At 62.6% G+C, this 24,999-nt stretch overlaps 1 protein-coding gene across 2 annotated transcripts; it reads left to right on the top strand.

Moving 5' to 3' along the window:
• Window positions 1-1,863: 1,863 nt before the first annotated feature.
• On the top strand, window positions 1,864-24,567 carry Jag2 (jagged canonical Notch ligand 2). 2 transcript variants are annotated; one of them, XM_076551535.1, is made up of 26 exons: window positions 1,864-2,014; window positions 2,196-2,546; window positions 9,241-9,298; window positions 10,935-11,186; window positions 11,302-11,362; window positions 14,778-14,908; window positions 14,994-15,113; window positions 15,278-15,391; window positions 15,725-15,838; window positions 16,001-16,114; window positions 16,206-16,252; window positions 16,371-16,544; window positions 17,308-17,458; window positions 17,537-17,689; window positions 17,766-17,879; window positions 18,086-18,199; window positions 18,323-18,436; window positions 18,557-18,673; window positions 19,115-19,142; window positions 19,224-19,309; window positions 19,800-19,913; window positions 20,010-20,125; window positions 20,531-20,779; window positions 21,363-21,494; window positions 22,629-22,785; window positions 22,947-24,567. In XM_076551535.1, exons 1-26 carry the CDS (start codon window positions 1,949-1,951, stop codon window positions 23,441-23,443), a joined length of 3,744 nt encoding a protein of 1,247 aa, XP_076407650.1. In that variant the 5' UTR covers window positions 1,864-1,948; the 3' UTR covers window positions 23,444-24,567. The 2 variants fall into 2 exon arrangements, with proteins under 2 accessions (XP_076407650.1, XP_076407651.1); XM_076551536.1 differs by lacking the exon at window positions 16,001-16,114.
• The last annotated feature ends 432 nt before the right edge of the window (window positions 24,568-24,999 follow it).

Raw genomic sequence — 24,999 nt, 5'->3', positions numbered from 1 at the left:
GTTTGCTGGTCTACAATATATCATCCACCCTTAGAGAGGTCCCTGCAGGTAGGTCAGGGCTGTGGCTGCCTCGTTCACAGCTTGGCTGGGTGCCTTAGAGAGATGGTGAGCACAGGCAAGCTTGGAAAGCTAAGGCTCTTGTGTCCTCTGAGGCCTCCCTGTCTCCAGGCCGGAGGGAAAGTGAGGCTGAATCTGCAAAGGGACTGTCTTCTGGAAAGATGCAAGCGTCGGGAAGACTCTTAACACACTCCAATTCCCTTATTCGGTGGCCGTCCCGGTGTGTAGCCAGGCCTGGCTTGTGTCGTGGCCCCCCAACTGGCCTACCTGCCTGTGGGCTTCCTGGGCTCAGGCTGGGGTGGGAGCACTCTGAGTGCGCAGAGCCATGGGGGATGCTGGCCCACCCTTGCAGGCCTGCTGCTTCTGCCGGAGATCTTGGAGAGGCATTAGACACTGGTGGGACAGGTGCACTGCCCAAGGCATTCCCAGGGCTTGGCTCCCTGTGCAGGTTGCCAGGCAATATCCAGGAGGCAGGGTCGTGTCCCTGGCCCACTTTTACTGTGCCTCTGATTCACCAGTATCAGAATTTCCCCCTCCCTCAGTAAGTCCTCTGGCAGTGACTTGGTCCAGTCGTGGAAACCTGGGAGAGGAGCCTTGGAGAGAGGACAACCCAGCTATTGTGGGGTTTTGAAGGGCAGGGTAACACATCACCACCTCAAGTATGGGGATTTCTAATCACTGGGGTTACCACTGGCACTGGAAAGGGCTCTGCTGCATGGAACACAGGCCGTCTGTAGACGAAGAACCCTTGGTATTGACATGCGGAGGAGGTGATCACCTAGGAACAGGCTCAAGAGATGGTAGTGGAGGGGTGGGATACCCAGGCCCTGTGACCTAGACTCCCAGATTGCTGGAAAATCCTCTTTGGGTAGCTCTCTTGATATGGACCACTGTCCTTTATTCCCAGTTCCTTCTCCCCAAATTTGGATCTCTGGCCGGCGAGTTCCTTGCAGATAAGAGTCTGACGACGTCCACCTCCGAAACAGCCTGCAGGAAGGAGCATTTGTTGACTGGCTACTCAACCTGTGCGCTTGGAGGAGGGGAGGGCTGGGCGTCGGAGGGGAGCAGCGCCCCCTGTAGCCTGCCTGGAGGTGGCAGGAGGCTGAGGAGCGGGGGAGATTCCTCGGGGAAGGGGGCGCACCAGGAGTTGGGCTCATTCGGGTCCCAGGGCCCCATCCGCCCTGCGTGGGGGCAAAATCCTGATGCGTACATCAGGCAGCATCTCCTTTGGGACCAGGAGCAGAGCGAGAGTGGCTGCGCTCTGATGGGAGGGGACCATGACGGTGACCTCAGGGGGCGCCCCACTCCTAGGCTGCTAACCCGGAGGAGAATTCTGGAGCAGAAGAGGCCACACCTCAGCGAGCCTGGGCACAGGAGAAGCCACTGCCCGGTGGCCCCGCGCCCCGCCGCCCCGCGCGGAGACCGCGCCCTCGCCTCCTTTAAAGCCAGGGGCGCCCCCAGCACCCCCCCACAGCCCCACCCCACGGCGAGGCCCCGCCCCCTCATGAATATGCAGGTGCGCGGGTGACGAATGGGCGAGCGAGCTGTCAGTCTCGTCCCGAACTTGTTGGCTGCGGTGCCGGGAGCGCGGGCGCGCAGAGCCGAGGCCGGGACCCGCCGCCGCCGTCGCCGCCGCCGCCGCCGGGTGGGAGCCGGGCCGGCCGCCGGAGCGCGGCCGCAGCGAGCCGGAGCCGCCGCCTCCCCTGCACGCCCGCCGCGCAGCCCGCGCGCACTGCTCGACCCCGCCCGCGCCGCCTGTGCGGCCGCCGCCGCCTGTGCGCCGCCGGGCTCGTAGGGCGGGCGGGCGCTGGAGGCCGGCGCGGCGGCTGTAGCGGGCGCGGGCGGCGGCGGCGGCGGCGGCGGCGGGGCCGCGGGCGGGGTCGAGGCGGCGATGCGGGCACGCGGCTGGGGGCGCCTGCCTGGGCGGCTGCTACTGCTGCTGCTTCTGTGCGTGCAGGTGAGCGGGGCGCGCGGTGGCGACGGGCGCGGACGGGGCGCACCGGGCCGCTCCTCCAGGCCGGGCGGCGCGCGAGCGGCCGCGGTCCGGAGCCCTAGGAACAGCGCGGGGGTGGGGGCGGGGCAGAGGCTCGGCGACCCCGGCCCGCGCCTCCCTGCACTCTCCGCTGCCTTATTTTTAGGCGGCGCGGCCCATGGGCTATTTCGAGCTGCAGCTGAGTGCTCTGCGGAACGTGAACGGGGAGCTGCTGAGCGGCGCCTGCTGTGACGGCGACGGCCGGACGACGCGCGCGGGGGGCTGCGGCCGCGACGAGTGCGACACGTACGTGCGCGTGTGCCTTAAGGAGTACCAGGCCAAGGTGACGCCCACGGGGCCCTGCAGCTACGGCTACGGCGCCACGCCCGTGCTGGGTGGCAACTCCTTCTACCTGCCGCCGGCGGGCGCTGCGGGAGACCGAGCGCGCGCGCGGTCTCGGACCGGCGGCCACCAGGACCCGGGCCTCGTCGTCATTCCCTTTCAGTTCGCCTGGCCGGTACGTGCGCCCCTCCCCCGCGCTCAGCTTCCCTGCGCGCCTCGGCGCCCGCCGCGGTCCCTTCAGCACCTGCGGCCGCGCGGGTGCGGGCGGCGCGCGCCCAGACGGGGCGGGGCCGGCAGGGGGCGCCGCGCCGCGGGCGGGCCTGGGGCGCGTGCTGTTGCGGCCAGGTTCGCGCCTGGCCACGTGGGCGCGCGGGGTACCCCGGGGGGCCAATGGGCTTGGGGTCGTGGCGGGGCGGGGTGGCCGGAATCTGCGTGCTCGGCGGCCTTCGGAGTGTGCCTCTGTCGCCCTGCGCGTGTCTGTGCGTGGGGAGGTGCGAGGCGCCTGCGGCCCGGCAGGCTGCGCAGGCATGTGCGCTGCGCGTGCTGGGGCTGGTCTGGGGCAGGCCCTGGCGGAGCCGTCCGGGCCCGCGGCCAGCCTGCTCCTGCCCTGCAGTTTCCTGGATGCCCGGGGGCACGGACAGGCGCCTGGGACCCGCGCAGGGATGGCCTGGTGTGTGTATGTGTGTGCGCGTGTGCGTGTGTGTTGGCAGAAGCTGCTGCAGATGGAAAGACCACCCCTCCCAAAGGAAGAGACACTAACTAGGCTCCAAGTTGTAACCCACGGTGGCACCGCCGTCTGTGGATGTTTCATTTTGCTTGTTCGTTTCTGGAATTGGGAAGCATCCTGTCTGCTTAGGGGTGGCCAGGTCAGGCAGGAGCCCAAGCCTGGGCATGCTAGGATGAAGGTGGTGGGGATCCAGCATCAGGGGGAGACAGGCCTCGTGCCTGTGGCGGAAAGGCCCGGGAGAGGGGTGCCTTATGGTACTTGCTTTTGTTCAATTCTGGCTTATACCCTCACCTGATTGTCTGAAATTAGGTACGGGCAGTGAATGCGGACATGGCTTGGAGAACCAGGTTAAGAACAGCTGGCATGGGTGGCCCTGTGACTAGGGAATGTGGACGTAGCTTGGAGAACCAGGTTAAGAACAGCTGGTATGGGTGGCCCTGTGACTAGGGAGTGGGGTATCAGGCCATGACCCGGGAGGTTTCCTGGGTGAGGTCTTGCGCTTGGTCCAGCTGCGAAGAGCCGTGGGAGTGGGTCTGCCTGGTGCCTTGGTCCCGAAAGAGACTTGGAGCTGGGGGCCAGGAATGGCCAAGACTGGGCGGGCAGGGTCTCCCTTGCTCGGAGCCCTGGACAACTCCTTCATCCGAGGCCACCCAGCTTGTGCCTCCATCTTGATCCTCCCCTGGACTCCTGCTCCGTCTATGGGGTATCCATCCTCTGTTCCCACGCCTAGCCAGGTATCCTTGACCCCTGGGGGCTTGTGATAGGAACTGTGTCCCTGCAGTGGGAAAGGCAGGGGCAGGCATGGGAGGGGCCCTAGGCAGTTACTATTGGCCCTGCCCCCCCTCGCCCCCACAGCACAGCGGCGCAGCAGGCAGGTCTGAGCAGGGCCCACAGCCTGTCATCTGCACTTGGGCCCAAGCCAGCGTGGCTCCAAATCGCTACCTGAGGATGTGTTTTCTGCTCAAGTTGGCAGCCGTGCTGTGGGGGCAGGGAGGGCCTGGAGGAATGTGGCGGGCCAACGCGTGTCCCTCGTGGCTCTTTGCCCCGCTGGCCGGCCGGTTGGTGTGGGACGGGATGGGACAGGCCCTTGCCTTCTTTGGAGTCTGGGTACCTACCTGGTGTCGAGGACATTTTAACCTCCTTCGTTCTGTCCCCAGCTGGTTCCCTCAGTGCCCCAGGAGTGGGCATGTTTCTAGCCTGGATGGAGGGGTCAAAGGGTATCCTGTGTTTGGGGCGGGGGGACAGTTCTGGTCCCCCTTCTCCCCTCTCGCCGCATGACCTGGCTGCCAGGCATGGAGCTGGTGCCGTGATGCCAGTTCCTTGGTATTTCCGTTCTTCGGCAACCAGCCCTGCGGCCAAGCTGCTCGGTTTTGCCACAAGTTCAGCTCTGTCCCACAAACCGGGGTACATTTGGGATCCAGGTGCGCACCGGAGCATTCGGCTTCTGGGAACAGCAAGGACCAGCTGGGACTTGGGTTCCTTGGTGCCAGGAGGGCCCTGTGGAGAGATGGGGTGGTGTGAACGGTGGCTGAGAGCAGGCACCAGCTTCTCACAAGTCCCCCTCTGCTCGGGGTGGCCCTCTGGCTCCGTACCTGCAGCGGAGCCTCTTTGAGTGAATTCTTAGATGTGGAGAGGTGCAACAACCCCCACCGGGTTGCGCGCGTCGCAGATGGCCCCGGGAGATGTGTTTTCCCCAGAGTGGCTCTGGTGCCTGCCTATGCCCAGCAGAGGGGAAGCCATGTCCACCGCACATGCTTGAGCTCTGTGGTTGAGCAGGTGGCGGCAGAGGGTTCTGGGGATCAGGAGCTTTCCTTTGGGGTCTGGTGGATGGCACTTTTTTCAGGGTGGCCGAGTGAGGTGCCAAGGGGGTTGCTGGCCTATATAGCGAAGGCTTCCAGAAGAGGAGCGGTCCCTGCTGCAGGCTTTCTGCCTGACCAGCTTGCCTTTTGAGCCCAGGGGTGCGGCCCTGTTCCAGTCTGCTTCCCTGGTGGCAGACCAGTGGTGTGTGCACTCCCTGAGCTGGAAGACTAGTAATACGGTCGAGTGTGGGCTCCGTGGCGCATCTGGGGTCACGAGTGGAAGTGAGGTGGGTCTGAGGCTGACCTGGTTTCCGTGGCTCAGAAGAGCTGGGGGGGGTGGGGCAATAGTTCTGTAACCCGGTTCCTCTCCCTTGAGATGGATGCCCTGCCTTTTTGACTGGGACTCCTGAAGCTGGATGAGGCTGTCGGATGCCCAGCATGCTTTTTTTTCTTTTCTGAAGTCTCCAATGTGGCCCTGTCCGGCCCGAGTCCTTCCTCTCCCCTGACTGGCTGTCCAGCACATGGCCAAGTGTGTGCGAGGTGTGTAAAGGAAGGGCCACGGTGTACTTGAGGGTGGCGAAGTGGTCAGAGGAGGGATGCCCCCCTAGGATGGAGGGGTGGAGGTTGTTGGGACTAATCAGAGCGGAGGGTGCTGGAGCAGATCTGGTGGTGTGGACACCGGGCCTGTCCCCATCCGACCCAGGTGGGCTATTCTGGAATCTGTGCCTTGCATGTACACCAAAAGGCCACGCTTCCCTCCATGCCTTCTGGAGCTGTATGGGCACTGGCCTCTCCATCGCACCCGTGCTAAGGTCTATTGCCACCCACACCATCCCCGTGAGACCCACAGTCCTCCTCAGGTGGAGCTACGGGCAGGTGGTGCTTCTCCCTTATGGGTAAGCGGGGGGTGGGGGCTTGTTCAAGGCTGTATAGTACACCCTGAAGTGGCCAGGAGGCAGAAAGAGCTAACCTGGCCAGAGGAAGATTTAGACATGGAAGTGGATGGGGCCTTTGTCCCGGGCCCATAGAAGTGGTTGGAAAACAGGCGTGTATGTAGTGTGATGGATGGATGGAGAATGGATGTTGTGTATCTGGGTTGGCAGGAAGGGCACTGTGGTTTTCAGGAGTCCACATGGTATCTGGGTAGAATGGGAGATGGGCTGGGCCAGAGACAGGTCCTGGGGGGGCCAGGCAAGGGCTTGAGCTGGAGGTAGTTGGCCTTTGAGGAACTTTAATTCCCAAACCCAGAAGGTATCCTTATTAGCAGCCTGAAAGCCTTGAACTAGCCCTGCCCACACACCCCATCCTGAGCTGGGTATGGGCATATCCATCCCGATCCTGGGCTAGCTGCAATCCCAGATGGCTAGGAGTGTTAGCTGGCTCCCCGACTTCCTCCCTCTTCACCGTGGACACCCAGGCAAGGCCTTGGCTGGTGTCTGATGGTGACTGTCTAAGCTCTGGCATGGGTGGCCTGCTGTCTCTTCCTGTGGTCCTGAGACCACAGCCTAAGAGGAGTTCCCCCTTCCCCCAGCCCCTTGGGTGACAATGACAGAGGCCTAGGCCTCTCCAAAGCTCTGGTTTCAGGAAGTAGGTCTGCGCTTAGAGCTTGGGGCATTTCGCAGCAAGTGTTCTGCCCTGTCAGGGGCCCAGTTTGGATGCTGGGATAGAACCAGCCTTGCACCTGGCCGTGAGGTGTGGCGCACCTGGTTTCAGGCCTGCCTTTCCTGTGCATGCTGCTGTCCTGTGAGCTGTCTGGAGACTAGGTGAGGGGCTTTTAATTAGGCTTGGAGTTGGACCAGACGGTGATGGACTGCGTCTGGGGGCAAGGCTGGGGCCGGACTTGTGGGAAGAGGCTCTGCTGCATAGACCTCCAGAGGCAGGCAGGCAGGCAGATGGCCCAGGAGGAGGGACCAGGGTTTTCTCCCTCCTCCTGGGGAACCTGGGCAGGTGGTAGCTCTCTGTCTTTCCCATAGTCCCCCAGCGGCGTTCCCAGCCCCCACTCACTCTGAGGCCTCATGTTCCCACAGGCTTCCAGCCCGGGCACCATCATCCCTCTTGTCAGCTGCAGGGCTTGGCTCCCCAGGCAGGGAGGTACGCTGCCATTTGTAGTGAGGGATGCGGTTCGAGAGGCTGGGGGAAGGGCGGAGCTGGGGGGCCGGTGTGGCAGGTGGGGAGAAGCCACAGGTGCCGCCTGCCTGCTGGCTCAGGTTCTCCCTGGATGACTTCCTGCCGTCCAGGTGTAGGGAGCCCAGCTGGCGGGCGACGGGCCCTCTTGGGCGGCGGGTGGGCCACGTCCCTGCGGGAGCAGGTAACCGGAGCCCTGGGCTCAGGCTGAAGTGGTGGTAACCCTACCTGTGTGTCTGGCGTGGGTTTCCTGGGAGTGCTCCTGGCTCATCTGAAACCCAGGTGTGTGCAGGGAATCCGGACCCAGGCTTTTATGCCTGCCTTGTGGCTAGAGCCTCTGGCTGGTGGGCTTGGCCTGTAGCAGTGAAGGCAGTGACCTCAGGCTCAGCCCGGCCTTGCCCACTTAGAGCCCATCAGCTGCCACCCAGCAGCAGAGTGTGTTGTTCAACCTGTTGGCCTCAGATCCCACTGACCACCTGTTTTGATGGGAATCAGTGGTGATGTCCGTGGTGGGGTCTGTGGTGCCGGGTGCTGTGGTCCCCCCGTTCCACACTCCTCGCTGTCTCGGCCCCCCTCAGCCTCCTTTCGGGCCCCCATCCCTCGTCCTTGTGTTCCTTCCTCCCTTGGGTTGTAGCCTGTTTCTCCTGGGGCTGTGTGACCTGGCCCGTCTCTCACTTTCTCTGGCTCCAGCTGTTGGTTCAGGGGCTGTCGGCAGTGTCTGAACTGTGCTGTGCACTTGGATGAGTGGGGGGGTAAAGGAACAGAGTAGGTAAGGCCTGGGAAGCAGGGCTGGGAGCCCAGCTTGTCACCGGGGAGTTAGACGTGGACAAAGGGAGGCCCTGAGGATGACCTTCCAGGCAGTTAGGGTGGCTGGGGTGCTGGAGTGAAGGTAGAAACCGTAGAGCGCCCCGGGGAGGCTCTGCATCCTAGCGGAGGAGGACAGCACACGGGGGTTTCTTAGGCTTCGGTGGGTAGGGCTGGGAGGCCCTGTGGTTGCCGAGAGCCCTGGAAGAGCAGTTAGGATGGGAGTCATGGTGAGGCGGGGACTTAGGGGACAGCATTGAGAAACCTGGTGGTGGCTTCGTGGAGCCAAGGAGGCTTCTGGAGGGGACCAGTGGCCCTCTGCTTTTGGCCTCGCTCACAGTGGCCTAGGCCCTGTGTCTAAAGACAGGTGCTCAGAGGAGGTACCAGAGCAGGAAGTGAGGGTGTCCACGCTGAGGTGCCAACAGACAGGCAACAGGTCGGGTTCTCCCAGTGCCAGGCCCAGGAGGCTGAGTCTGGCAGGCCGAGTGGGGAATGGGAGGAGGGAACGTTCTAGAAAGCCTAGGGCCTAGAGCAGGCTAGATGGGGTTCCAGTGAGTCTGAGGGGAGGGTGCCGGAGCTGAGGAATGGCCAGTGGGACTCTCAACCATTCAGGAAACCATGAAGTTTGCTCAGCATAGCCCAGCCACGGAGGAAGGGGTGCTTGGGGGACAAGGCATGGTGGGATCAGGCCACCCGCTCACGGGGGCAGGTCTTAGGTTGCCGAGGTGACAGCTAACAGCAGACCTCATCACCGTGGCCTGGGGCAGGGGGGACAGATGGTGGGGGCTGGCCATGATGATGGGCTGAGGCTGTACCCAGCACATCTCTTGAGCCTCAGTGTCCCCCACCTGTACAGCAAGGGCCCCCCCCAACCTCTGTCCTGGGGTGATGGTTATGGGTCTCACTACATACTCTCTGCTGGTTGTGTGTGTTGGGGCCTCTGGGTAAGCACCTCTATGTGCCTGGTGAGAGGGACTGACGGGTGGCCAGAGTACTGTCCTCGAGTGGCCTTGTTAATATTACAGGACCACACATTTGCAAACTCAGGTCGGACCTCAGCGAGGTGCAGGGATGTATCCTCAGTGGGAGTGCTCTGCCCGCAGATGCTTGCGTCCCTCCCTTCGCCCCTTGCTGACTTTGGGAGCTTACACAGGGGGGGCTGAACTGGGGGCCCAGGAACAAGGAGACAAAGCTTCCTGAGAGATGCGGCCAGGGAGACTCTTCTGCCTTTGAGCCGGGACATCTGGGGGACAGGGATCGCACATGGGATGGGAGGGGAGCCTAGAGCCGTGGGGCAAGACTCTGCTGGGCCTGAGCAGCCCAGAGCCTCCCGGGTCTGGGGTCTGCACCCTGCCCCAGAGCCCCAGCAGGGGAAGGGACCCGCAGGCACCTGACAGATCACCCTCTGTCCACAGCGTTCGTTCACCCTCATCGTGGAGGCCTGGGACTGGGACAATGACACCACTCCAGATGGTGAGTGCGCCCTGTGTTGGGAGGAGAGGGTGAGTGGAGGGGAGCCGCCAGCCAGCGAGACTTTCCCCAGGGTGCTGGGAAGCTGGCCTGCTGGGCCAGAGTGCCTGTGGCCAGGCCTGTGGTCCTCTGTCTGCTGGGGGCAGCGGCTCATACACCTTGTTCTGGTGTCAAGGAGCTCTCCATGTCTGTGGCTCTGTAGAGCTGTGTGTACCGCTCCTCCATGCCGGCGTCTTCAGTGTGCTCTTTTGGTGCCCGCGTTGGTGGTACGGTGGACTGGGATTATACCCTCAAGTGGTTCTCTGGCTTTGTGGCCTTTTTTTTCTGTCCTAGAACACGAAGCTTTGAGGGTCACCACCTCAAGGCTGGCTATCCTGTGATGTGTGTGTATGTGGTGGGGGTCATCTCAGCCTTTTAGTGACGAGGATGGATCAGTAGGGTGCTTCTGGGAGCCAGATGCAGTACAGGAAGGAAAAGAGAAGACAGGTAGGGAAGCCCCTCGAGCAGAGAGTGGACGGAAAGTGCAAAGGCCCAGAGGCCGCCTTTGAAGATCCGGGTGGCGTTCCCGTGGCTGGGGGATGAGGGAATCAGTAAGGCTTGATTCAGATCGAGCAGGCTTTGGGGTCAGTGAAGATACTGGCTTCTCTCTGGGCAGGGACTGCTCAGGCTGCAGTGTGGACAGTCTGCAAGGCCAGAGTTGAAGCCAACAAAGAGGATGCCGTGTGTACCAAGACAGGGAGGCTGAAACAGGCAGCTTGAGAGGTTAAGAGGTTCTGGCTATTCTCGAATGTGGAGGCCTAGGGTGGCTGATGGATTGGACCTGCAGTTATGGTCAAATGGACCCCTTGAGACCTTCCAGAGCCACACATGATGATAGGGAGGAAACCCAGGCCCACCAGAGAGATGTTACCAAGGATATGTGAACAGGGAGCTCAGGATAGGGGTCAGCCAAGGGCCAAGGAAGGCAATCTGGGGCCTTGACAAGGACAAGCCAGTGGGCCCGAGGCAAAGCCAGCGAGGAGAGCTCTGTCTAGTCCAAGGCACCGAGTACCCAGCTGGGCCTGTACTAATGCAGTGGGGGGAAAGTGGAGCGGGGGGGGGGGGGGGGGGCGGGCTCTGTGACCAGCTGCCATAGAAATCCCCAGACGACACTGGAAGGTGCTACACAGCCTGCTCAGGGCCTGCCTCAGTGCGCAGGGAGGGAGGCACAGCTCTGGGACGGTGTGGCCCATGTGAATGGGGTCCTAGAATCTGTCTTAAGACGTATCCGTAGGGTGCTTCTGGGAGCCAGATGCAGTACAGGAAAGGAGAGAGAATGGTAAACTCATGGTCGGTGCGGTGCCCAGTGGGTGTGGGAAGCTTAGGGCTTGCAGCCCTCCTGGCCCTATCTTTGTGAGAGCGGAGCGGGCGTGCTAGCTTCCAGGGCCCTTGGTCAGGGCTTCTGGCCCGACCTCCCCGTGGGGGCCTGGACAGTGTCCCCACTGCGCTCTGCCCCCGGCTCCTGCAGGGGTGGCAGCCTTCCTCTGCCTGGCTGCCCCCATTGCCCCCCCTAAAGCTGCCTGCTAGGTAGGCCTGTGCTGTGTTCCTGGGGGAATGGCGGGGGGGCTGATGCTGCTGGCTGACTCTGCTGCCCCCAAAGAGGAGCTGCTGATTGAGCGGGTGTCACACGCCGGCATGATCAACCCCGAGGACCGCTGGAAGAGCCTGCACTTCAGCGGCCACGTGGCGCACCTGGAGCTGCAGATCCGAGTGCGCTGCGACGAGAACTACTACAGCGCAACCTGCAACAAGTTCTGCCGGCCGCGGAACGACTTCTTCGGCCACTACACCTGCGACCAGTACGGAAACAAGGCCTGCATGGACGGCTGGATGGGCAAGGAGTGCAAAGAAGGTGAGGCGTCTCCCCGCGTGGGGGCGCGGGACGGGCATGCGCATGCGCGCGCGGGACCGCGCCAGCATGGCCGTGACCGGCTGCAGCTGTGCCTCTCTCTGCCCCTCTGTTTCAGCCGTGTGTAAACAAGGATGTAATTTGCTCCACGGGGGATGCACTGTGCCTGGGGAGTGCAGGTGAGCGCCATGGCTGCCCTTCTCTACCGCGTGGCTGTTGAGCCTGCAGCAGCTGCGGCACCCCGCAGGTGTTAGTGGGCCCGGAAGTGTGGTGCCGCCTCGGGTAGGGAGTCAGACGCCACCGCGGCAGCGCTGACATGGAACCCTGCCCTTAGGAAGCTCGTGGCCACGGAGGGGGCAGTGCTGTCCCGAGCCTGTGGTGCGTCCAGTGACGTTTTCCCCGCAGGACAGCTAGAAGGGGACGAGAGAGGTAGTCACACCACCACCCAGAGGCCAGGGAGTCACACCACCACCCAGAGGCCAGGGAGTCAGTCACACCACCACCCAGAGGCCAGGGAGTCACACCACCACCCAGAGGCCAGGGAGTCACACCACCACCCAGAGGCCAGGGAGTCACACCACCACCCAGAGGCCAGGGAGTCAGTCACACCACCACCCAGAGGCCAGGGAGTCACACCACCACCCAGAGGCCAGGGAGTCAGTCACACCACCACCCAGAGGCCAGGGAGTCACACCACCACCCAGAGGCCAGGGAGTCACACCACCACCCAGAGGCCAGGGAGTCAGTCACACCACCACCCAGAGGCCAGGGAGTCACACCACCCAGGGGCAGAGGCCAAGGTGTGTGTGTGTGTGTGTGTGTGTGTGTGTGTGTGTGTGTGTGTGTGTGAACTCGCCATACACATGAGGAGTCCGCTGCCCTGAGGAGCACGGCAGGATGCCACAGTGGCATGCTTTTATTGGAGAGACTGGTAGTTGCTGCGGAGGAGGGAGAAGAGGGGCCCTGTCAGGAGAGGCTTAGGAGAACCAGGCAGCCACTGGGTAGGAAGAACCTCGTAGGTGGCGGCGATGAGGAAAAGGTGTGTGGGCGGCCGCAAAAGGAGAGTGATGGGCCCGCAGGGTGGAGAGGTGGGCAGGCCCTGCAGGCATGCCTCGGAGCCGGGATTTGATGGTGAGTGTGGTGTAGGAGGGAGAGGGTGGCCGGTCAGGAGGGACCTGCAAACCTGCCAGCTTGAGCTGCTGAACGGCAGAGCTGTGGTGGCTGAGGCAGGGATGGCTGTGGGGAGGCAGGCCAGTGTGTGCGAGTGTGCAAGGGTGTCTGGAGAGGCCCGGCCTTCCGGCAGCGGAACGTGTGCCGTCCAGGTTAGGTTTCCAGCCAGTGGTCAGGTGGAGAGGCGGGGCTGGGAGTGTAGGCAGAGACCGGCGGGGGGCCGGACAAGGTACTCAAGAGTCAAAGGGGGGCCAGAGTTGGGGTCCTACAGCTTCGAGTAGAGAGTAGGAGCCCTCTGAGGCTTGTGAAGCATTGTGCGGGTAGTGAGGCCAGGTGAGTAGGGTAGACAGCAGAGCAGAAGGGGGCAGATGTTGGCACACTCAGGTGTCGGAGAGTGGGGAAAGGGTTGGGGATGAGGAGCGCTCAGGCTGCAGTAGCCCGCCAAGGCTCTCCTGCCGTCCCGGTTCTCACCATCCGTTACCCTCTGAGGGGCGGGCACGCTCCCGGTGTGTTTTCAGATGAGGACAGCGGAGCCCGTGGAGTTAAGCGACTTATACAGGCGTGCGCTGATTAGTCTGGAGAAGATGGCCAGGGAGTGGGGAGCTGGGGTGGGCTGGGGAGGGGTGTGGTGGCGTTGGCGTGGGTGGTGATGTGGACAGCAGCCAGGCTGGTCCGGGGGCAAAAAGTTGTATGCACGGTGCGAGTCCGCCAGGGTCACTTGCGCACACTGTGGTTTCAGTCTTGGCAGGACTCGAGGCAGTGTGTGTGGAGCACCTGGCCCAGGATGGGCTGTACCTTCCTCTAGAGCTTCATCCTAGGAGGGACGTGGGGCAGGATGGGCCGCAGAAATTGTCCATGGGCATGGCTCTCTGCCTGCCTCTGAGCAGGGTGGTGGAGGTGGCGTGAGCTCTGGGCAGACGAGGGCCTGCCCTCCACCCCACACTCACTGCTTGGCCCAGGGTGCCTTTTCGTCCCTTGATGGTTGTGCCAGCATCCCTGTGTGGTCAGTGCCGGGCAGGAGGGAGATGAGAGACAAGTCGGTCTCCCCGCAGTGCAGAAGGAAAGGCTGTGGGTAGCACACAGACATGAGCGCTGGGGGAGGACACCAAGGTAGGGGGCAGTAGGTGGGTGCCGCCCGCCTCTCCCTGGGCCAGAGGGTGAGGCCCAATGGCCTCCTGCTGTCCAGGGCTCAGGTTTCAGCAGAGGACACCCCTCCCCAACCGGATGCTACTGCGGAGATGGCTGCGCTTTCCTGCCACCCTCCCCAGGCCCTGGAACTGCTGGCAGGAAAGCCACAAGGTGGGGTCTGGTGTGGGATGGCCCGCCCAGGGTGGAGAACTCGCCCTTGGGACTCAACAGGGTCCGGGCCGCCGAGCTGGCTGTGGTGCTCTCTGGTGGATGACCCAAGGCCAGTCGCAGTCCCGCCCTGCCCCTCGACTCCCCGTATCACCTGTAGAGAAGACTCTAAGTAGAGATGGGAGGCCTACTGTGGACCTGCCTTGGGCATGCTGGGCTGGATCCTGGAGCCAGCCTCAGTTTCCCTATGTGAGCCTGGGTGAGCTGGGCTGATAACTGCTTGAATGCGTGGCTCCAGGGCAGCTCAGGAAGGGCTGTGGTTTTTCCTTCTATAAAAATAACTCCTGTGGCGGGTGTCAGCATGGAAGTGACGTGGCCTGTACGTCATTCCTGCCCCACAGGACCTTAGCCTTCAAGGAAGGAGCCCCCAGAGTCTTGTCCAGGGCCCAGAGGGCAGCCTACCGGAGCCCTGTGTTCTTACCTGCCGGCTCTGTGCTGGCCACCTACTTAGGTCCTGAGGGACTGCCCAGAGGGAACCTAACCCACAGTGTGGGCAGAACCAGGCCTTAAGATTATGGCCTCAGCTGAGATCTTCAGCTGCACACTCTGGGTTCTCCTCCGCTCAATGTGGCCCTGCCCTAGGGCTGGCTAGGCAGCCCTTGGGTTGGACTTTCCTGGGAGTCGCAGTGAGAATATGGGCATCACCCAAGGTCACACAGACCTTGGACCAGGGTGGCCGGGACCTCTCCTGGTGTCTCCTCATCCTCCTCAGACCCTGGTTGCTGCTGTGGCCCCAGCGGCACCTGGTGAACAGGACCTGGCACTGTCTCCCCGGGTCCTCCCCCAGCTGGGCCTTCCTTCCCGGCGCCTGCTTGTGGGGCCTGGCTCAGGGTTGACTCCTAGAATAGCCCGGGGAGGAGTGACGGGACAGCTGGGCTGGCCATCTCGGCCAGCGGCCGGGAATGCCCGTGACGGTGAGGCTGGCCGGCAGGCCGTAACCCCTGCTTGGCTCGGAGCTGGCCTCCAGGGCCGAGGCCCGGTGGGGGTGGCCCGCACTCCTCTGCCCGCCCCCCACCCCCACCCCTTACTCACCTGCCTAGCTGACGGCCTCATTGCTCGGTCCCCCAGGTGCAGCTATGGCTGGCAGGGGAAGTTCTGTGACGAGTGTGTCCCCTACCCCGGCTGCGTGCATGGCAGCTGTGTGGAGCCCTGGCACTGTGACTGTGAGACCAACTGGGGTGGCCTTCTCTGTGACAAAGGTAGATAGATGGTGGGCCGAGGGCGGGGCCAGGCCTTCAGCTCTGAAGCCGGGCCCATCCCTGAGAGCCCTACCCTTGTGCCCAGACCTGAACTACTGTGGCAGCCACCACCCCTGTGTCAATGGGGGTACCTGTATCAACGCTGAGCCTGACCAATACCTCTGCGCCTGCCCGGATGGCTACTTGGGCAAGAACTGCGAGCGGGGTACGTTGGAATGCTGCCGTTTCTCGGGGAGCCTGCCTGAGTGGGCCCTCTTTTTCACTGCCTTGTTCAGTGGACTGGACCCCGGTGAACTCTGGGTCTCGTGGGCTTGGGGAAGAGCGTTTGAGTTGGGTAGGCACCACTCTGCTCACACTCTGGTTCTGCAGCTGAGCATGCCTGTGCCTCCAACCCGTGTGCCAACGGGGGCTCTTGCCATGAAGTGCCATCTGGCTTTGAATGCCACTGTCCATCGGGCTGGAGTGGACCCACCTGTGCACTTGGTGAGTGTCCGGGGGCCGCACAAGGAAGGGAGTGGGCAGCCCCCCGGCGGTTTGGATGGAGTGGTCGAATCCACTGTACGGTGGACATGGGCCAAGTGACAACAGATTCCTGCTTCTTTACATGGGACCATGCTTCCCTACTGCAGACTGAGCCCCCGTGGGCTGTGCCCCTGCTCATTGGCCATGCCGCCGTACCCCATACCCACTCCATGCATCTATACTAACTAGACATGATCCCACATGCACTGACCACGCTCTGTACCCATTTATTACTACGCCTTCCTGCTTGCTGGCCATGCCCCTACATCTCTCTCTCTCTCTTTACCCCTGCAGACATTGATGAGTGTGCCTCAAATCCATGTGCAGCAGGCGGCACCTGTGTGGATCAGGTGGACGGCTTTGAGTGCATCTGCCCGGAGCAATGGGTGGGGGCTACTTGCCAGCTGGGTAAGGGCTCCCTGGGGGCCGTCTGTGCATGGGCTGTGTGCTGTGCATGTGGCTGCTGCTGCTGCTGCTGCTGCTGGCACTGCTAGGGTTGTGGGTGCCAGGTGCAGGGCACAGTGGGTACGTGGGGCCTGAGCCCCACAGCTCCCCTTGTCTCATTCACAGACGCCAATGAGTGCGAAGGGAAGCCGTGCCTTAATGCTTTCTCTTGCAAAAACCTGATTGGCGGCTATTACTGTGATTGCCTCCCGGGCTGGAAGGGCATCAACTGCCATATCAGTCAGTATGGGTGGGTGGCGCAGGTGGGTGGGGCTGGGGAGCACAGCGGGGGGGCCCCCTGACCCTGCCCACATGCCCCCTCTGCCCCTAGACGTCAACGATTGTCACGGGCAGTGTCAGCATGGCGGCACCTGCAAGGTAAGGGGGCTGCGGCGTGCCCTGCCAGGACTGGGAAGGGTGGGACGTGGCCGGAGGGGGATGGGGTGGGGGTGCGTGAGGCTGGCTCACCCACCCACCCCCCCGTCCGCCCACCTAGGACCTGGTGAATGGGTACCAGTGTGTATGCCCGCGGGGCTTCGGAGGCCGGCACTGCGAACTGGAGTATGACAAGTGTGCCAGCAGCCCCTGCCGCCGGGGTGGCATCTGCGAGGACCTGGTGGACGGCTTCCGCTGCCACTGCCCACGGGGCCTCTCCGGGCCGCTCTGCGAGGTAAGTGACCTCGCTTTGGTGGGAGCTGTCTCATGGTGTGTGCAGGGAGTGTTGCCCACACTGCCCTCAGCAGCCTGGCTGGGAGGGGCCTCGCAGCATCAGCCAAGTCAGACTCCTCCTTCCTCACACGGTCGGTCGGTCTCACGTGCTTTACGCCCTCGAATGGGACCGCGCCCGGAAGCAGCCCGCAGGAAGGTTCCCCGAAGGCAGAATCAAGTGTTTGATGGTGTGGGGTCATCATGGGTCGAGGGTGGGCCTAGGAAGGAGTGGGTGCCCTCGCCCCTGTCGGGTGGCCTGTCTCGTCCTGAGCTGCATGCACATGGTTTTGCTCAGGCCTTTGTGAAAAGAGTAAGCCTCCTGCTGGGTGGGCGTCTTAGGGGCCCACGGCAACGTCCTGGCTTCAGGTCCAGGGAGCATGGTGGTTGGTGCTGGCTGCGGGAAGGACCGCTCTTGGCTCTGAGGGCAGCCTGGCAACATGGGGGTCAGAAGCTGGCCTTCCTGCCGGCGGGAGGAGCCAAGGCCGGATGCTGCCTGTGGGAGGCAGAGGAAGCTTGGCTGCTGTGGAGGCGCGGGCGGCAGGAGGGGCTGGTGGCCCACAGGTGTTTCCGCCCAGCTGATGGTTCTTGGACACTCTCGGGTGGGCGGGAGTTTCAAGCCCGGCCTGGCACTGTCTGGTCTGAGGCTGAGGCCTGGCTGTCCACACTACACAGCGCCTCTACCCAGAGCTGGACTGTTACAGATGCACACCCTCCTTTACCTGCAGGTGGATGTGGATCTCTGTGAGCCAAGCCCCTGCCTCAATGGTGCTCGCTGCTACAACCTCGAGGGCGACTACTACTGCGCCTGCCCGGAAGACTTTGGTGGAAAGAACTGCTCAGTGCCCAGGGAGACATGCCCTGGTGGGGCATGCAGAGGTACGGGATGCCGCCCCAGGCAGGGTGGGAACCCCCCGGTGGAGGTGGATCTGATCCCTGCCCATCTCTTTCTCACAGTGATTGATGGCTGCGGGTTCGAGGCGGGGTCCAGAGCACGTGGCGTGGCGCCCTCTGGCATCTGTGGCCCTCATGGGCACTGTGTCAGCCTGCCCGGGGGCAACTTTTCCTGCGTCTGTGACAGCGGCTTCACGGGCACCTACTGCCATGAGAGTGAGTGGCGCGCGGAGTCGGTGGGGTGGGGCGAGCCGGCCGGCGGCGGGGACAGCTCACCTCACCTCTCCCACAGACATTGACGACTGTATGGGCCAGCCTTGCCGCAATGGGGGCACGTGCATTGATGAAGTGGACTCCTTCCGCTGCTTCTGCCCCAGCGGCTGGGAAGGCGAACTCTGTGACATCAGTGAGTGTGCACTCTTGCACGCCTGCCTTCCCCGGACCTGCCCCAGGCCTGGCTCCACCCCTCTGACCTCCTCAGCCTTGCGTGTGTGGGCCTGAAGTCATGGGGTGGAATCCCAGGCTCCCACGTGCCGGGGCCCAGCTCTCGCTCTTCTCCGTGAAGCCCTCCCCAGCGCCGGTGACCCCCGCTGACCGGCGTCCTCCCCCCAGATCCCAACGACTGCCTCCCCGACCCCTGCCACAGCCGCGGCCGCTGCTATGACCTGGTGAACGACTTCTACTGCGCCTGCGACGACGGCTGGAAGGGCAAGACCTGCCACTCACGTGAGTGCCCCGGTCCCTGCGCATGGGTGGAGGGGGCTGCCCGCCAGGACCCTGCTGCTGCTGCTGCTGCTGCTGCGGTCAGTACGGCCTGCCCGCTGAGCGGCCCCGTGTGCCTGCTTGCAGGCGAGTTCCAGTGCGACGCCTACACCTGCAGCAACGGCGGCACGTGCTACGACAGCGGTGACACCTTCCGATGCGCCTGTCCCCCAGGCTGGAAAGGCAGCACCTGCACCATTGGTGAGGCCCGGGGGGGGGAGGGGGGGCTCTGCTGCCCGCACTGCCCCCAGGCCGCCTGTCTCCCCGAGGTCTACGGGGGGCGGGGGAGCATCACAAGACGCCCTCTCCCCCTCCTTGCAGCCAAGAACAGCAGCTGTCTGCCCAACCCCTGTGTGAACGGAGGCACCTGTGTGGGCAGCGGAGACTCCTTCTCCTGCATCTGCCGGGATGGCTGGGAGGGCCGCACCTGCACACACAGTGAGCTGGAGGGGTTTCAGGTGGGGGAGGCCCGTGGGTTCTTCTTCCCTTCACCCAGCTCCCCATCCCTCCTTGCGACTGCCCGGAAGACCCACTCCACCTGTCCGTCCGTCCACCTCACCATCCCCGCCCTGTTCTGCCGTTTTCTGATTCAGCCCCCTGTCCCAGATCTGCAGTGTCCATCTACCTCCTCCCCCGATCCACCACCGTGCAGTCTGGGGCCCCTGCTGAGTAATAGCTCCCACTCCAGCTCTAGGCCCCCTCCTGGTGGCCTGCCTGGGGCCCCCCCGGAACCTTCCTGGCACTTGTTTGCTGACGCTGCCAGGCTGGTACGGACAGGACAGTGTCTGCCCGTGAGCCTCGGGCACGCAGGGCTGCTGCAGAGGTGTGCTGGGCAAGAGTGTGCCGATCTAACCACCCTGTCTTCCCCCTCAAATCCAGACACCAATGACTGCAACCCTCTGCCCTGGTGAGTGGCAGCCCAGGGGGCCGGGGGTGGGGTGCAGGGCCCGTCACAGGGAACCCATTACGACCACCCTCTCCCCTGCAGCTACAACGGGGGCATCTGCGTCGACGGTGTCAACTGGTTCCGCTGCGAGTGTGCACCTGGCTTTGCGGGTCCCGACTGCCGTATCAGTAAGCAGCCTAGGTGGATAGAAGGAGTTGGGCTGGGGGAAATCTGTCCTGGGGCCCACCTCCAGCCAACCTCAGCATCCAGAGCAGGGGAACACACACATCCCCATCCTGATAGGCCACGTGGCCACAGCCCTGTCCTGCCTCCCTCCTACATGTCTGTGTCCTGTGGGTCCCTAGTTCCTCCCAGAAGAGCCAGTTGCATCTTGGGAGGAGGAGTATGGGCTACGGGGTGGAATGCTCATGCTCACCCCTGACTGCAGCCGCCGCTCTGAGAGAGTGGAACGCAGAGGTGGGTGGAGGAGGGTGAGGGAGGGCCCGTGGGTCAGAAGGCTTCAGACGGGCAGAGTGGCAGCGGCAGCAGCTGTCCCGGCCTAGGTCGCTGTGGGTCAGGTGGCCCGAGGTGTGTGCACCGTCTTGCCGCTCTCGCGTCCTGGTCCCCGTGTGGGGGCGCCAGCCTGCCCCGAGAAACACGTAACCGCTCTCCCTGCAGACATCGATGAGTGCCAGTCCTCGCCCTGTGCTTACGGAGCCACGTGTGTAGATGAGATCAACGGGTACCGGTGCAGCTGCCCACCAGGACGTTCCGGCCCCCGGTGCCAGGAAGGTAGGCCGGCTGTGACCGAATTGGTCGGGGCATGGAGCAGGCCCACCCTCCGGCGCTCGGCTACTCTGTTGAGCCACCGCCTGCTTCTCCCCACAGTGGTCATACTCAGGAGGCCCTGCTGGTCCCGGGGCGTGTCCTTCCCACATGGGAGCTCCTGGACAGAAGACTGCAACAGCTGCCGCTGCCTGGATGGCCACCGGGACTGCAGCAAGGTGGGAGCAGCCCCTCCGGCACCCGCCCCTGCACTCTGACCCTGAGAGAGCTGAGCCTTTGGGCTCACTCAGCTATCAGTAGGCTGATGCAGGGGTCGGGGTGTAGGTAGATAAGGCTGCCCACTTCTGAGGGTCATCCGAGGGGATAAACCGGGAGGGCCCTTGGGCCCGCCTCTCTCCCTGTACACTTAGGGAAGTTGACGCCTGTCCCTGGCTCTGCCCAGCTCTTAACTGCTTTGACCGAAAGTCCTCTCTGGAGTGGAGTTTTGCCTGCCTCCCGAGGGCCCCCGGGTGGTGGAGACACTGGAGACTCACTGAGCCGACCATGTCTTATCTTCATGTGCTGCCTGTACCTGCCTGTGGTTCCCCACTCCCATGGGTCTCTCCTGGGTGTGTCCCCCCCAGGTGTGGTGTGGATGGAAGCCCTGTCTGCTGTCCGGCCAGCCCAATGCTCTGAATGCCCAGTGCCCACCAGGGCAGCAGTGCCGGGAGAAAGCCCTAGGCCAGTGTTTGCAGCCACCCTGTGAGAACTGGGGGGAGTGTGCCGCTGAGGAACCTCTCCCACCCAGCACCCCCTGCCTGCCACGGACCACCCACTTGGACAACAATTGTGCACGCCTCACATTGCGCTTTAACCGTGACCAAGTGCCTCAGGTAAGCGGCCCCGGGGGACCCAGGATTCTAAAGCTTCCCCTTAGAGTGATTGACTTGTCACAGCTCAGCTCCCACAGGTCCAGAAGCCCCTGGTGGTCCGGATGGCCATCAGTGGGCTCATAAGAGACAGCGCTGAGCCCAGGTATTGTTGGGCAAGTGGGAGAGTATAGGTCCAGTCTGGGCTGCCTGCTTATCCAGTGTCCTGGGGACCTAGATAACGAGGGACATAGGGACCCTAGACTGCAGGGGTGCTGTGGGCCACTCTACTTTGGGTAGTGGATTGCCATTAAAAGGAACGTTCCTGATTCCGATCGTGTCCCAGCCTCAACCTCTGGATGTTTAGAGGTAGCCTGCCTATCTCCTAGAACCAGAGGAGCTTGGAACCCATGACGCCCATCCCGCCAACCCCTACTTCCCTAAGCTCCTCCCATTGCCTACAGATAGACTGGGTGGGAGGCGAGGTAGGCTCCCATTGTTCCTTTTCGGGCTTCGTGGATGGAGCCCCCTCCCCACCCCCAGCAGAGAGATGAGTGGCCTCAGATCTCGGCCCCAGACCGTGCTGACCTATTGCTTGTCTGTCTAGGGCACCACCGTGGGCGCTATCTGCTCTGGAATCCGAGCCCTGCCTGCCACGAGGGCCGTGGCCCGAGACCGCCTCCTGCTGCTGCTCTGTGACCGCGCATCCTCAGGGGCCAGTGCCGTGGAGGTGGCTGTGGTGAGTGTGGGTGGTGACCTGTCCTGAGCAGGCCCCTAAGCCCCCAGTGGCAGTGACACTCGGGCCTCTTGTGGGTCAGTGGCAAACTTGAGGAGCAGAGGCATCTACATGGCAGAATGGAGACAGGGAGCCGTGGGAGCTGAGATAGGAACCAGGTCGGCATCCCCCTGGGCACCTGGGCCGCTAAGTGGGGCCAGGTGGGGCAGTGGTGGCGGCGGAAGGGCAGGGGCCAGAGCTGTGTAGAGGGACGAGCACCAAGATGTTCAGGTGGTTGGTGGTCCCTGACAGCCCATGGAGTCAGTTGCTTGATGGGAAAGCAGCAAGGCTGTGAGATGGGATTCTCTTGTGAGATGTGGTCCAGAGCCCCGTGGGGTGGACAGGGAGCTTGTCCAGGTGAGGTAGTGCCAACTGCAGGGTGTGGAGGGCGGGGCTGGACAGAGGCGTTGACAGGCCCGGGGCAGAGAGGCAGAAATGACAAGACGCGCACTAGACCTCTGGGAAATAGAGTTTCAGAAGTGGCGCGAACAGCGACTCCCAGGACGTCTTTTGCCTGGTTTCTGAAGCCGCGGACACCGGCCCTTGGGTAGGATCCCTGGCATGTGGAAGGAGGCTGGAGAGGATGTTCTGGAACTGTCCCTGAAAGAGGCAGCCTTGGGATGGCAGGGGTGGGTGTTAGCTAAGAGGAGGGTGAGGCAGGAGATCAAGGTAGCCTTGTGGCATGTGGTGATGGAGGGGCACAGTATTCGGGGGCGGGGGAGAAAAGAAACGCCTTGGGTACAGGTTGGGTGCCAGGCCGGTTTTGTTTTTGGAGCTCTTTAGGTGCAGAGCTGGGGGAGCCGAGCGGACCGAGAAAGGCCAGCTGTCCCCACGCAGGATACAGGGTTTTGGCAGAGGGAGGGTTGGGCCCCGCCCTGAATCCGTCTGCATCAAGATCATCCTACCCCAGTGACCTCACTTCTCGGTCTCCAGACTTGCTGAGGTCCTGGCCATGTGCAGCACAGCACAGATCCAGCCCTGCCTCTGGCAACCCTCTGTGCATCTGGCTAGGAACTGGTCAGGGTTTGGGCAGTGGCCATGGCAGGCGCCCCGGAGGCTACCTTTGGGCCGCGCCCCAAGTGTCATCCTCTGCTACAGTCTTTCAGCCCTGCGAGGGACCTGCCTGACAGCAGCCTGATCCAGAGCACGGCCCACGCCATCGTGGCCGCCATCACACAGCGAGGGAACAGCTCACTGCTGCTGGCCGTCACCGAGGTCAAAGTGGAAACCGCTGCTGTGGGCGGCTCTTCCACAGGTGAGCTGGGGTGGCGGGGCTCCCAGACTTCGGGCCACCGGGAGTCTGCCAGGTAGACGCTGCTCGGAGGGATGGGGCAGCTGCCGCCACCCAGTTCCGTTCTAGAAACCGAACCGAACCGGAGGGATACAGTGGTGCTTCCTGCCTCTCCTCCCACCTAGGTCTGCTGGTACCTGTTCTGTGCAGCGTGTTCAGCGTGCTGTGGCTTGCCTGCGTGGTTATCTGCGTGTGGTGGACCCGAAAACGCAGGAAAGAGCGGGAGAGGAGCCGGCTGCCGCGGGATGAGAGCGCCAACAACCAGTGGGCCCCGCTCAATCCCATCCGCAACCCCATTGAGCGGCCAGGCAGCAGCGGCCTGGGCGCCGGGGGCCACAAGGACGTACTCTATCCGTGCAAGAACTTCACACCGCCACCCCGCAGGGCAGGCGAGGCCCTGCCCGGGCCAGCCGGCCACGGGGCCGTTGGGGAGGACGAGGAGGATGAGGAGCTGGGCCGTGGAGATGGGGACTCCCCAGAGGCAGAGAAGTTCCTCTCACACAAATTCACCAAAGACCCCAGCTGCTCCCTGGGAAGGCCAGCCTGCTGGGCTCCGGGGCCCAAAGTGGACAACCGCGCGGTTAGAAGCACCAAGGATGTGCGCTGCGCCGGCAGGGAGTAGGCCGGCCGCCAGGCTGGCACCCAGAACCCTTGCCGGCACTGAGATGCCTGCCGGACCATAGGAGGCCAAGGCCGTGTGCATAGTTTCTTTATTTTGTGTAAAAAACAAAACCAAAAACCAAAAAACAAATGTTTATTTTTTACGTTTCTTTAACCTTGTATAAATTATTCAATGGCTGTCAGGCAGAAAACAACGGAGTATTCTCGGATCATCGCTATTTTTGTAAAGTTTCCGTGTCCGCACGCACTGTGGCAGGAGAGCAGGGCGTGGTTGTGTTCTCACCAAATCGTATAATGTTTGTTACCACAGGCTGTCGCTGTTTACAGAATCTTCTTTTTTATTCCTCATTTGGGTTTCTCTCTGGCTTGAGGCCCAAAAGCCCAGAAGACCTGTGGGCTGGGCTGTGGCTCTCAGTGAGATCTGTGGCTTTCAGTGTGGCCCACGGCTCTCAGTGGGACCTGTGGCTGACAGTATGGCCTGAGGCTGTCAGTGGGACTGTGGCTGTCGTCTTAGCTGTAGCTCTCAGTGGGACCTGTGGCTGTCCGTGGCACCCGTGGCAAGTGGCCTGGCCTGTGGATGTCAGTGGGACCTGTGGCCGTTAGGAACACCTGAGGCCATTGGCTTGTGGGCTGTGACACTCACGGCCGCCGGTGGCACTGGCTGCTGGGCTGGCCTGTAGCTGTCCGTGGGACCTGTGGTGGCCCGTGTGATGCCGGTTACCATAGCTGTTGGTGGCGCCTGTGGTTGTCAGTGGGGTTGGAGGTCACTGGCGTGGCCTAAGGCCGGCGAGCAGACCCGGCCCCTGCCTCGGCTAGCCCCTCCAGCCTGCTGTCCTTGCTTCCTCCTGCCCAGAACTCTCCAGAGATCTCCAACTGTGCTTTCAGAAGTGCTCTTCCCAACTGCTCAGTCTCCCTCCCGGGATGGCGGCAGTCTTGAAGCTTGTGACAAGTGCCTTCACACAGACCCCCTCCCAGCTGTCAGCGTTTGCCGTGGGCACCAGGCCGCTGCCCACCTGCCGGCCCCGGCCACCCTCCTTGTGAAAGTGCATTTCTGTAAATATGTACATATTAAATGAATCACTCTGTATATTTGATTTAATAACTTAAACGTTTTGGCCTCCCTGTTCTTTGGGTGATGTTCCTTTTTTTTCTGCTTGTAGTTGGGGCACAGGAAGAGGCGGGGCATGGCCTGGGTGTTTGGCCATGTTAATGTGGGATCTTTGAGGTCAGATGGTCCTGACCCCAGCGCAGCAGGCGACTTGGGCCTCGGGCATTGCTGGAGTCCTGTAGTAGCTGACGCCTGTTTGGTGGTACCCTTCTGGGGATAGGGTGTGGGGAGTGTGGGTGCCTGGCCTTCTAGCTCTAAACATAGCTAAGAGAGGCTTTGTGGAATAGGAAACTCGCATCAGTGATGAACTCACAAGGTCTAAGAAACCCCAGGTCAAGTTAGAGAGAAGGAAACCCAAGGAAGAATCAGACTTCTCTGCGCCCTTGTCTTTCTGCCTCATGTGGGAAGAGCCTCAGGGCTGAGTGTCGGGAGCCAACCCCGGGGCCACC

The sequence above is a fragment of the Peromyscus maniculatus genome, chromosome 14, assembly GCF_049852395.1.
Source record: "Peromyscus maniculatus bairdii isolate BWxNUB_F1_BW_parent chromosome 14, HU_Pman_BW_mat_3.1, whole genome shotgun sequence".
Classification (NCBI taxonomy): domain Eukaryota; kingdom Metazoa; phylum Chordata; class Mammalia; order Rodentia; family Cricetidae; genus Peromyscus; species Peromyscus maniculatus.
The sequence above is the reverse complement of the archived record's forward strand: the minus strand, read 5'-3'. Positions and strand labels throughout refer to the sequence as shown.

Excerpts from the sequence above, each read along its gene's own strand:
- Jag2 (XM_076551535.1), top strand. The coding sequence starts at position 1,949 with ATGCGGGCACGCGGCTGGGGGCGCCTGCCTGGGCGGCTGCTACTGCTG. Across the intron at positions 15,392-15,724 it reads TGGACCCACCTGTGCACTTG|ACATTGATGAGTGTGCCTCA; the intron begins GTGAGTGTCCGG and ends TTACCCCTGCAG. Across the intron at positions 21,495-22,628 it reads GTGCCGTGGAGGTGGCTGTG|TCTTTCAGCCCTGCGAGGGA; the intron begins GTGAGTGTGGGT and ends CCTCTGCTACAG.